Source organism: Falco cherrug, chromosome 6 (genome assembly GCF_023634085.1).
Source record: "Falco cherrug isolate bFalChe1 chromosome 6, bFalChe1.pri, whole genome shotgun sequence".
In the NCBI taxonomy this organism is placed as follows: Eukaryota; Metazoa; Chordata; class Aves; order Falconiformes; family Falconidae; genus Falco; species Falco cherrug.
The window spans coordinates 28,336,517-28,349,185 of NC_073702.1; the positions used below are offsets into that span (position 1 = coordinate 28,336,517).

General features: G+C 38.4%; 1 protein-coding gene across 2 annotated transcripts in view; it reads left to right on the forward strand.

Annotated features, from left to right (window-relative positions):
• TAF1B (TATA-box binding protein associated factor, RNA polymerase I subunit B) overlaps positions 1-12,669 on the forward strand; it is a 53,490-nt gene that overhangs the window by 29,140 nt on the left and 11,681 nt on the right. For both annotated transcript variants that reach the window (XM_055713873.1, XM_055713874.1), the window contains exons 9-11: positions 8,775-8,922; positions 11,030-11,207; positions 11,514-11,560. In XM_055713873.1, the coding sequence (XP_055569848.1) occupies positions 8,775-8,922; positions 11,030-11,207; positions 11,514-11,560 (373 nt within the window). The remainder of the gene's footprint in view (positions 1-8,774; positions 8,923-11,029; positions 11,208-11,513; positions 11,561-12,669) is intronic.

Sequence of the window (12,669 nt, forward strand, 5' to 3'; positions counted from 1 at the left end):
ACAAGGTGGAAAACTGGGACAGAGAGGACCTGCCTGAGGCAGCGAGGTGGGTTTGTGGGACCGTCAATGAGGAAACCTGAAGTTTTCCTAAATCCTGTAAAGTTGTCCCTGTATTTAATTTTTTTTTCACACTGGCTTTTTCAAAAGGATTTCTTATCACTTAATTATCTGTTACTGGCCAATAACCATGTTTTCAAGTCATCACGTAGTTAATAGGAAACTGCTGCAGTTTGGATTGTCTCACACACCAGGTTTGGGTGGATTGTATAGTTTAGTTTAGGTCTGATTCAAACAAAGTAAATTCTGACTAAATCTATTAATAAATTCATGAATACAGGTCAAAATGTTTGCTCTGTTTTCTCCCAGAGTGTTCAGACTGGAATGACAGTGGCTTTCTGCTTCCCTGGAAAGTATATCCACGAGGCTGGCTTTTAGACACGTTCCTCTGTTTGCTGAGGTCCTTTTCTCAAAATGTTCAAGGTCTGATGTATAAGAGCCTCTTTTCCCGACTAAAATTTGAATGAGGTTAATTGCCATATGATTTTTTTTTAGTGGTAACTATTTAAAGAATTCAAATTAATACAGAAACTGGTGATTCTTGTTTATTTAAAAAATATTGTAAGAGGTATAAAATTCTAGCCATACAAATTCTTCTAATCATCTGTGCTGCTTTTACTTTCCAAAATAAGCGGTGATTCCTGCTTTGGTCTGGTGGTGTTTGAGATAACCTTGTAATCTTAGTTTTCTTGGGGGTGGGTCTCTTTCCACCTGTGGGAATTTTTATTTTCTGTCTAACTCTGTGGGGTTTTGTGCATTTTAACAGGTGCATGCAGTACTTGTTCAGGATAGAAGGTAGTACAGAATGAAAAGAAGCAAGGGTGAAGCTTTTATTTGAAAGGAGAGGGGAAAAAAAAAGCTGAGGAGGAAGTTCACTGCTGAAAGGGTTATTGTAATCAAGTTTATCATGGGAGCTTGCTGTTGTGTAACAGAAACTCTAGCTTGTCCATACCTGTCTTTAAGCATTACTTAATGAAGAAATAAAACAAACCTACCAAAATATTTATGAACTCCATAAATTTTTTTCCCAGATTCTTAGATTTCAATACGTTGTGACAGTTCAGCTCCTTATTGGATTACTCTCTCCATTGTAGAAAGACTGAATTTTTAGAAAAGTGGTATTTGTCAGTTAGCTTTTGAGCATGATCAGGCTAACGCTCAAGCACATGTCTCTCTCTCTCTTGGTTTAATAATATTGAAACTCATTTATTCAAAAACCACTTTAGCCAGGAATCATGTAATGAAAAAGGTGTCTTCCGCTGAAAGCAGCCTGTTAAAAGGTCTGCTAGGCATCCAACTAAAACCTCTTATTTCCCGCCCCCAGTAAGGGAGTACATCTGTACTGGATGTTCAGTTAGCTTTTTCTCTTGTGTGTGGGTTGCTGGCTCGTCCACATGCCATCTGGAATTCTTCAGTAAAAGCTGCCTGTGTCAGTTTAATGCGGTCCAATATCCTAGCACACCTAGATATTTTTTTTCCTCTCAAAAATGCATAAACATTGTTTATTGAGTCATCTTCTAAAATTAGTCTTTTTTTCTATGCAAAGATTTTTCTCATTTCCTCTGCAACAATGATCAGGAGTAGCCTGGGTTTTTAAGATGTGGTAGGTGTTTCAGCTGAAACTGTTTCAAGGGAGATAGCAAGAGAGAGGCTGCCAGTGTGACGTGAATGATTTTCAAATGTTATCTTGACTTTTTCTTTTTTAACTTTGCCTATTTGTTGCCAGGCAGATAACTTGGGCAACCTATTTGCCTGTCTTCAAGGTGGACAAATTGATTTTGTTTTCCTGTGTTAATCTTTAAGTTATCCTTTCTACTTGATGGCAGGCTCGTAAAGCAGCAACTTTAATTGTGTGCCTGCTCTCTTTGGGTCTTTTCTAGTGGAAGAAGTCTGACAAGCTGTGTATTTCTTAGCAGTTACCTAAATGGAGTTGTAGCAGTTTCACCTGTCTTTATTCTTGTCTTTTGGTTCCCTTTTAATAATTCCAGGCACACCCTCTCGCTGTTACCTCACCATCTGTGTGTGATTCATGGATATCAGGGTTTGAAGAAATGTATCCGCTCATTTAGTCCACATAAGAATGGCTGCACCGAGTCAGACTCGAGGCTCATTGAATCTGGCCTGTTTCTAATAATGACCAGGGAAAGGATGTAGGAGCAGGGTGCAGCGGTTCTCTCCCATGTACTTTCACACTCACCAGCAGTTAACAAGTCTGGGACATTTCTATACAGCAGTAGTAAGGGTGCTTATAATGTCATAGAATTGTAGACTGGTATGGATTGGAAGGGACTCTTAAAAGATTCCTGTTGAACGTTGCATACATCTTTTCAATATACCTTATGCTCTGGCAAAGAAGGCATTCATGAAGAGGTTACATAGAATCTGTGCAACAGAGTTGTCTACATTCATTTTTTTTCCAGTTAGGTTAGATGGCAAAAAAAGTTTTCATGAGTGTTGTTTATTTTCTAAAGCTTGCTGTATCCATAATAATTCACAGTGTTAAAACACACTTAATGTGTGTGATGGCTGTTGTATTGGTTTGCTGCTGTTCCAGGTAGGATGGTGGTGGTCCCTGAGAGGTTAGGCAAGGGGGGGGAAATAAAAACTCGTTTTAAAAAAATGCATCAGCAAGATTCATTGGAGTGTGTGTTTGTATGGGAGGTAGCCAGATCGGTGGTACTGTGAGAGTAAACTAAAAACATGAAGAAGAATAGTCTTTAGTAATCTAGGAGTTTGGGCTTGCCAACTGCATTAAGAAACTAGTACGGGGCGATTGGTTCGCAAGGTCACTTCATTCAGTTTTCAGCACGAATTTGGGTGTAAACTTCACAGCTAATACAGCTATTGCCTTTACTGTCAATTCTTTTATGTAATGTGGCTGGTGTTATCCCACATCAGGCTTATGCTGCAGACAACCAGCTAAATCTGAACCAGTTGAGCAGCAGAAGCAACGTAAGGGGAACCAGGCCCCATAGGGCACTCTGTGTTTGTTGTTGGTACCTAATTTCACCTTAACATTAATGTTAGCTTGGGTTCCTGGGAATGCAGGCTGCATTCAAAGATGTTTACACAAATTAGGGCATACATTTGTTTATTACTTTTACATAAAATACCCCCCTTTTTTTTTAATGGACGTGCCTTGCTTTACGCTAGGATAGAACCAAAATTCTGGACTGTGTTGCAAAAATCCCTTCTTGAACCCTCATCATGATGTTTTCCAATGTTAAATTGCTTGCTTAGTCCATTTCCTGAGAAGTTTGGTATGCTCTTTTTCAAACTTGATCTAGGTTGAATTTGTTGTCTTAAAAATGATGGAGCCTTGCCGGGTTTGGGATAATTGCAAGCATATCCAAACTCTAGATGTCACAGATTCCCAGACATCTACAAAAATCCGACAATGAAAAAATGAAGTTGGACCTTATTAGATTTCAGTATTAAATGGTCATTAAAAGAATCGGTTTGGAATGATGTGCACTGCTGAATGTGAGCAGCACAGGTGAAGGCAGAGCCTTAGAGAATGTGCAGGCGTGGGAAGAAAGGGTTCCCAGGATGGAAATTCACAGGCAGAAGGATGACAAGGAAGGAGGGAACTGTGCTGCAAAGAAAGTACTGAACAGGAGAGGAGTGTGGAGGGGGAAAAATATGAAGGGGAGAATTTAAAACAACTCTGGTAATTACTTCTTTTCAGGAAGGATAGAACATTTTCACAATAAAATAAACTGAACTGTGGCTATCTTAAGCAATGCCTGCTGGGGTATTGTCCTGATACAGAAGGAAGTGGCCTATACTGTCATCTAAGAAGAGAGTCTGTCAGACCACATTTAAAGCGAGAAACTATGGAGCCTGCAAGTTAATCTAGAAAGCCAGCCAGTGCATACTGTTTTCTTCTTGTTGATCAGCAACATTCTGATATTGTCCAAACAAGTAGGAGAGGCTGCAATCTTGGCTTACCCAAAACAATTACCTGTTACTATGATCTGATTATCATGCTAATAGTTTGGCTCATCTGCTTCTGACAACCAGCTTGTTCTTTTCTAATACAGGTGAAAAATTCTGTGTAACTTTGAAAGATAAAGGCAACCGACTTAAATAGACTAATGAATATTTATCAGCATGAAAATCTTGTTCTAGACACTTCTTCACCAACTCAACAGTGTGTATTTTGTTCTCCTGTGCTCAGCAGAAGTCAGGGGTGGCAGGGAGAAAAGTAAAAAAATTCTTCTCAAGCAGTACTGATCTTCTGTACCACTTTCTGGGGAAGAACTGAAGCTACCTTATTTGTCACATGTGGGAATAAGACAAAGATTTTAAAAACAAAGCTGTTAAGAAAAGTTCTTGGTCACCTCTGTACCCAATCTAGACAAGTTATAGACTGTCAGCGTTGTTGATCGGTCCTGAAGAAATCCCAGCTTGCGAAACACCTGAAAAGGCTAACAGGTGGCATAACTTTAAAAGGATTTTCTGTCAGTCTTCCTGAAATTATTAAGTGCCCTCAAGGGTTTGTAACTGTGTTTTATATGTGGAATGTTTCCCAGGTTCTCAAAACAAGGTGAGAGCTCAGTAACTCCGTGTGCTGATGGACAGGGGAGTTGTCCTGATATTTAACACAGAAATACAACTTGAAAATATGCAACACAACATTTTTTAATTTATGATTGGATAAGTGAAAGTTACACTTGGAGAGTGTGTGGCGTATGATCTAACACTGTCCTCTCTTGTCCAAGTACTCCTCCCTTGGGGTTTAATCACGGGGTGCTGGAGGCAGAGTTTTTTCACCTGAAGGAGGGAGGCCCCAGCTCTGGATCTGCTTTCCTAGTTAACTTGCTGGTTGACTTTCAGTGCGACTTGTTTTATCAGGTTCTTTTCTTCTGGCAGAGATACATAGCTAGGTAGAAGGTGATAACTTTTAATAATTTTGAAGCTGCTTGTTTGCTGTATCTTGCTTTTTCTTACTGTTGTCCTAGCATTTACTATGTTGGTAGTGTGAATTGTGGGTGTTCTTTCTGTTTTAACCCTCCCAGTACGTATGAAACTTTGCAGAATAAGAGATTTGCTATATGAACTCCAGCTCTTTCAGAATTAAACAGAGCATAAGTAGGGTATGTGGTGACTGGTGAAAATTACCAGTGCTCAGTTACTGAAGTAGTAAGTCTATAGTCTCCTCAGTCCTCAACCTTTCAGCCTTCAGCCCTTTGCTACGATGTGCTCAACTGAGATGTGATCTTGTGTTGGATCCAGTTTATGCCTGCAATGTACAGTTCACGAGATTACTGCATACTTCTGGAAGTGTGGTGTTCCGTTCAATTTGCATTGTCATGACTCAGCACTGTGTTGTAGAAACATGACTACTACAGTGAGTGTTTTTGAGCTTAGGGGGTTAAGCCCTGGAAAGTAGCAATTGATTTGGTCTTTCTGGTGGATTAGTATGCCCTTCCTAGCTCTGCACGTCCCAGTTGTGTTCATACCTCTTTCTGAACACACACCTACTAAAACCAGTTTTTGTCTGTTAACGCTTTTTAAAATAAGCCAAGTGATAGCTCTTGTTATCAATTTATATTTGTAGTTTTTACACCACTTGTGTTTGCTCTTCAAAAAAAGAAAGCATAGTTGTCATTGCAAAGCAGAACATTTTCTATCCGTTTTGAAAAAGAACTGAATTGCCTTCTCAAAATTGCAAACAGAAGCTTTGAAACAGAAGTCGGTGGTGGGCATGAAGAGGGAGGGATGATTCACTAGGACCTAGGATAGGAAAGTTGTCTCCTTACCCTGATGCAGTGAGAGAAGCTCAGATATACTGTCATACAGGCAGACATCTGCCTTGAGTCCTCCAGTTTAAGACCTATATAAAGTACCTCTGTGTTAAATTAGACTGTTGAGATAACTTCACTAGTGATAGTTTAATGTTTGAGAATGAGAATGCTTCAAATGACTGAATTCCCAGTGTCATAATTTACTTTCATCTGTGATACATTGTTAAGAAGCTACTAATTCAACTGCTTTTCATTAAAGGGAAAAATATACTTCCTGAGTATCTAATTAGGAATAGTATTTATGTCATGCTTTTATGTGAATTATCTCGGACTTTAATTTTTCTCCAAATACACTCAAGAGAAGTTACATATGATTCAGGTTTTGTTCGAAGATTGTTTTGGTATTCAGTTCAGTACTGCTATTTAACAGACATGGAAGGTACTGTGAGCCCGGTCTTTTGTATAAGTCTGGTAATGCGTGTTTTTCTTGTTTCTCAAGGTAGTCCTGTAGCAGTCTAAGCCAATTTTTAACACTGTTTAGAAAATATAATTAACATGATACAACTTCCTAACTGTTACAAGAAGTTGCATGTGTAATAGTAAGTGACAGCAGAATTACTCATTTGCTTATGCATGTGTTCATGCAGTTAAGCAAGTCTGAACTGCAGTCTGAGGGGAGATAATTTAGAAAAAGAAATGGAAATGTTGGCAATCATACAAAACAACAAGATTTTAGCATTGGCTACACAGCTTGTATTAAAATAGGTGAAACCATATAATTGAATAAAAACACATTATTTCAGTATTATGGTTGTTGTAAACATGATTGCTCTGGTTTTAATCTGGCCTATAAAAAAAAACGCCAGAAACCGGAATTCTTTCTTGTTCAGGAAAGTTTTGAACCTGTGCACAATGTATTGTAACCCCCTGCTAAATTCCTGTTAAAGGAAAGTACCTTCTGCAAATATTGACTGCATAAAATATGAATACATGATGAATGGCTCTGCCACCAACTAAAGCAGAAAAACTGTTGCTTTTTATATATTTAAAATGGTAAAGTAGCTTGAACAACTGAAAGTTATTACTTCGACAGGTAAATTCAAGTGGTCATTTAAAATACAGAGAATTAAGAAAGTTTAATGAAACAGTTCAGGCATGAAGAAATGAGGGTCAAATGTTACAGTCCATACTTACACAAACTTCAGGTCCTGCTGAGTTCATTATGAATAATAAGTGTGTCAAAATCTAAGTTGTGTCCGCCTCTAGCAGCGAAACTTCAGTAGAAGTTGGGAGAACTAACATTCTTCATGCAGTCAGTAGTTTTGAAAAGAGAATCGCTGATTTATTTTCATCAATACACATGCAAACATGGAATGAATATAAATGAAATTACATTAAAGATTCCGTGGAAAGGTTCTAGAGAATGTGAGCCTGCTGCTGAATGGGAATGGGGACATGGTCACAAATACCAAGAGAAGGCTAAGGCAATTAATGTCTTTTTTTCTCTGTCTTTGCTGAGAAGAGCGTCCTTCAGCAATCCCAGGTCCTTGAAGCCAGTGGGAAAGTCTAGGGGAAGCAGACTCACCCTTGGTGAAGGAGGAGCAGGTTAGGGAATAAACAAGCAAACTGGCCGTGTCAGGGTTGGTGGGCTGTGATGGGATGCTGCCGCAAGCCCTGAGGGACCTGGCTGGTGTCATCGCAAGGGCACTGTCAATAATTTTGGAAAAGTCATGGTGACTGGGGGAGTTTCTTAAGGACTGGAAGAAAGCAAACATCTCCCCTGTCTTCAAGAAGGGCAGGAAGGAGGATCTGGGGAACTAAAGGCCTGTCAGCCTCATATTCATCACATTCTTGATACATAATGGCATAAATATGTGTTGTGGAATAACCGCAGACAGAACACATGCTGGGGGGCTGATCAGCTGGAAAGCAGCTTTTCAGAGAAGACCCCAAGAGCTCTGGTGGAGAAGATGCTGTGAAGATGAACGTGAGCCAGCAATGTGCCCTTGTGGCAAAGACCAACATCATCCTGGGCTGCATGAAGCAGCAGATCAAGGGAGGTGATCCACCCTCTCTAGGCAGCACTGGTAAGACTGTGAGCATCTGGAGTGCTGGGCTCCCCAGTGCGAAGGAGATACAGACATAGGCTTAGTCCAGTAATGCGCCGTGAAGATGATGGAGCGGAGCATCTGACAAACGAGGAGAGGCTGAGACAGCTGGGGCTTTTCAGACTGGAGATGGAGAAGAGAAGGCTCAGAGTGGGTGTGATGTGATACCTGCAGGAGCGTGCACAGGAGGAAAACCAGATCCTCCTTAGGGTTTTCCAGTGATAGGATGAGAGGAAATGGGCACACACTAAAATACAAGTAATTCCATTTAAGCATAAGGAAAACCAAAATCTTTTTTTTCTTTTGTACAGTGAGGGTGGTGAAACATTGAAGCAGATTTCCCACAGACCTTGTGAAGCTGCCATCTACATAGATACCCAGAATCTGTCTGGCCATGGTCCTGGGCAGCCTGCTCTAGCTCACCCAAGCAGGGGCTTGGACCCAATGATCTTAAGTAGTCACTGCCAACTTCCACCCATCTGTGCTTCTGTGATCTCTTAGCTTTTCAGTGAGTTCACCCTCAATTGTACCTGTATTTTTTTCCCCAATTCTCTTTCAGTTTTGGATCATCTGGAGATGTATTGATCACTGCACAGAAAAGATAGTGGGTTGGTTGCAGGTCTGCAGCAACTCTATTTGTTCCTTATTTATGTCATGGGCTTTAAAACTAGCACGTTCCTCTCTGCAGTACAGCAGTCTGGCTCCATTCTTGCATGTGTGTTTAGTCATAGAGAGTGCTAGAAGAGGCTGTTAATTCTGTATTAAATAATGCAGAATGTAATGTCAATAACTAATTTAAAATAATTAATCAATGCAGTAATAGAGCTAATTTATAACATCCTCTAACCCTGTCTTTCAGTCCTGGCCTGCATATGAAGAAGTATACAACAAAATGCTAGAGCTTGCAGCCTTTTTAGACCTACCTCGTTTTCCAGATATAACAGACAGCTGCTTTCTTCATCCAGACATGTTGTGCATGAAGTACTTGATGGAAGCTAATTTACCTGGTAAATATTTTCCCAAACCTGAACTGATAAAATTTTTCTTTGGTTTATGAGACTCTACCAAAAAGACTTGAATAACTACTTTAAAAGTGCCTACACTTTTCCTTCTAATTTATAACCATTTAAGCCTGAACTGAAAGATAATTTCTATAGAAAGCACCTTCATCAAACATTTAGAGTATGTATTACAGGCCCAGATATGCAGGGGCACTCTGGTGCTGGCTCTCTAAGACTGGAGTGGATACTTAATTTCAGATCTTTCAGTATCCACGTGAACTAAGAGGCCCTAACTGAATTCATGTGATTTATTAACTTTAGCTAAATGATTCTTGAAGTTGGGACCTGATTGCTTAGCACTGGAATTCTCACATATGATATTGACTTTATATTCTATAGTATTGCATATTAGCATTAATTTTAATATTATCAAGTGATGCCATGTGACAAATCAACTGCTCTCTCAATTTCTGATTTAGTTTTGAAATTGCATATTGCATAAAAATTGAATATTTTTGTTTATGCTAAAATTATATCTTGAATATTGAATTGCCAAAGGAAGTCCAGTAAGTCCTAATACGTGAACTGTCTGTTGTGCTACCATGCTTTCTATCAAATACTGCTGTCACTGAAGATGAGTTGTACAGACAAATAGCCTGTAAATTAATTATTTTTTTTCCTCAGAGCATTCCAACTGTTAATAGTTGGGGGGAGGGGGCATTGTCTTATTTTTCAATTAGTTACATTGAAAAAAGCTGCTTGGCTTTTCTGTTTGCTCACAGTTGGATAAAGGGAAGATAACCAACAGATTTAGGGCTAAAATTCCAGAGTAGAAATTCTGATTTTGTAGTATTACACCAGTGTTGTGATCCTGTAGAGGATCACGTTATTTTTCAGATTTTGAAGTATCAGTTGAATAAAGGAAAAAGCTAGAAATTTGGTATTTTCAGATCTGATACAAAGAAATACAAAGCTAGGTACTTTTTGAAAATTACTGTAGAAGAAGATACTGTCCTTTACTTTTTCCTTGCAACTAAGTTTTTTATCATGTAGAAGCGTTTTTTTACAAATTGAAAAAGGACTACTGTTGTTGTCTAACAATTAAAAAAAATAAACAATGAATTGTCAGAGTTTTGTGGGACACTAAATGCTAATGAAAAGGCCATTTTAAGTATCTGAAGTAACAGAAAATATACTGACGTTATCCGTGAGAAAATTTGGTTTCCAGATTTTACTTAACTTTTACTGTTATGCACGAGAGAATTAAAAATCAGTTCCTACTGAACTCTGTAAGCAGCAAGAGAGTATAAAGTATAGCTGGATTAAGGTGGTTCTTAGTCATACATTGCTAACCTTTGTGGAATCTGATGGTGATGTAATCAACTCCTGTATTTCTTGCTGAACAGGAAAGGTGAGAAATTTGGGGGATTTGTATCTGAGAAAAATAAGCATAGAGTAATAAGAGACTGTATAGATACCATACTGCTGCTTTTGGAACTGTAGTTGTATCTTTTTGACATAACCCGCACTAGCGGGTGCCATTGGGCTGTATAGTGTAAAGCCAGTTTTAACCTAGGCTGGCATTGTCTGTACCTTAGCCAGGTTTTGTCGGGGTAGCAGCAAGTGCTGCCCTGCCGGGATTAGGCTGCTGTCCATGCCCAGCCAGCTTCTTTAAAACTAGCCCCTGCTCCTCTTTGCAGTACTGAATCCATCCTTGCATGGGTGTTTAGTCAAACACCCATGGGAAAAAGTTTGGGACAAGTTTTTGGCTTTTGGGGATTTTTGAAACTGTATTTATGTAGATTTAAGATAAGCTTTCTCATCACAGTGCTCAGGGTGTTACTTGAACGATGTTGTCAGATCATCAAAAAACTATTAAAAATGTGATTCCCTTCCTCCCATGTGAATATATGTCAGAATTCTTTTCCATGTAAGCACAGTGAAGGTTGCCTAGTTTTCTTAAAAATACTTCTCAGCCTGAAAAAATTTGCTGTCTAATGGTCCTGAAAGTCCTAAGCATTATTTTCTCCAAATGACCAACATATTTGCACTGTAAAAGTATTTCTAGCTTGTCTCACCATGCTAATTTTAGAATTTTATTTACATTAATCAGATGAATTGCATAATTGGACTTGTCGAGTGGTGAAAAAGATCTGTATTGGAGAAGTGGATTTCCTGACTCTTGTGCCTGGAAATAAATCAACAAGAAAAGTGAAATACGATGTTCTTGCTGCCGCAGTTATTGTAGTTGTGCTCAAATTACTGTTTTTATTAGATGATAACTATGAATGGTAAGTGTACAGGCAAATCTGTAGCAAAGCCCAAATTTCAAATAGCCCAAATGTTTGTCTGGATCATTCTTTCTTTAGTAATATTAAATTTGTAGTATTTGAATTTTGATTAATTTCAGTAGCATAAAACATACACGTGAAGGCATTTTAGACATTAAATATTACTTATTTTTGAAATTCATCAGTTTGAATCTGAAACTTGGAATAAAATTAGGGTGTAACTTTTGATGGTTGTATTTGAACTTCCTGTAAGAAGTGCAGTATTTGGATCTACAAAATAGCCTGACTTTTATAATTTTTTTTCAGGTTACTTTCAGACTTTGCTGAAGAAAGAAATAAAAATAACAAAGAAGGTATGTAAATATTCTATTATAAGCAGTCGTATGATTTTGTAAATGAAATGACTTTGTAATCAAGCTTAGAAAGACTTACTATGTATCTTATTGATATAAAAAAATGTGGTTTTGTCATTTATTCTTTTAAGGTAAGTCTTCTTTCGAAGAAAACAGTAGATCCTGTTCGTGTAAAAACATCTCAGTTTACCTGCATAATTCTTATTTTGCTGGGTAGGGCAGTTTGGAACACATTTTACTAGGTATCTTTCTGCTTCTTCTTGTGCCTGTTTGCCTCTTGTTTTAGGATTTCATGCATACTAGTTGATACGCAGTAAAGAACGCACTTTGATCGTAAATAGCAGATACTTATTAGGGGCATCAAACCACGTTTATGATAAAATCCAAACTTGTTTAGTCTTGTTAAATAAAATGTCTTAGTGTGTAACGTATTTCAGATGTAATCTATTTTCTTAGTCCAAATAATCCTGAGAGAGTGTGGAAAAGCTAGCAGTAATTAAGATAGAGAAGATAATGGTGTGAACATGGTTCTTTGAGGGCAAAAAGACCAAACCAAAGATTAGAAATCTTCAGGAAGATGTTCCATGGCCTGATCCAGATCACAGCTGAAGATAAGATCAAAGATGTATTAGAGTAGTTTATCTTTTAAGCCTTCCATCCAGTTTTGGGACCCTTCTGTTACTTACTAAAAATTTAAGACAGTAATAAAACTGCACGAGCACAGTTACTGCTGTATCTAGAGGTAGTCATCACTGTTAACTGAAACTGGTAATTCTCATTTTCAAGTGGATACTCAGACTTATTTTGGATCTTTGTTGGGGTTTTTTCCTTTTTATTTCCCTTGAAAATTTGAAGTACGTAATAGTGACAAGAGTAGTTGTGCAACTGCTTACAAGCTGAGGCTCAAAGTCATTAATGGCTTAATGGGGTTTCTTCTTTATTAACAAGTCTCGTTGGCCTTGGGAGTGAACAGTCTGCTTTTTTACTTGAAAATCTGCTATGCAAAATGACCCATATGCTCTGTTATGTTGTCCCTATCCTTAAAATGTTGGAGACATGGGTGATGGTGAGAAGCTGCAAAGAGGAACTGATGTGAGAATTTCTGTTAG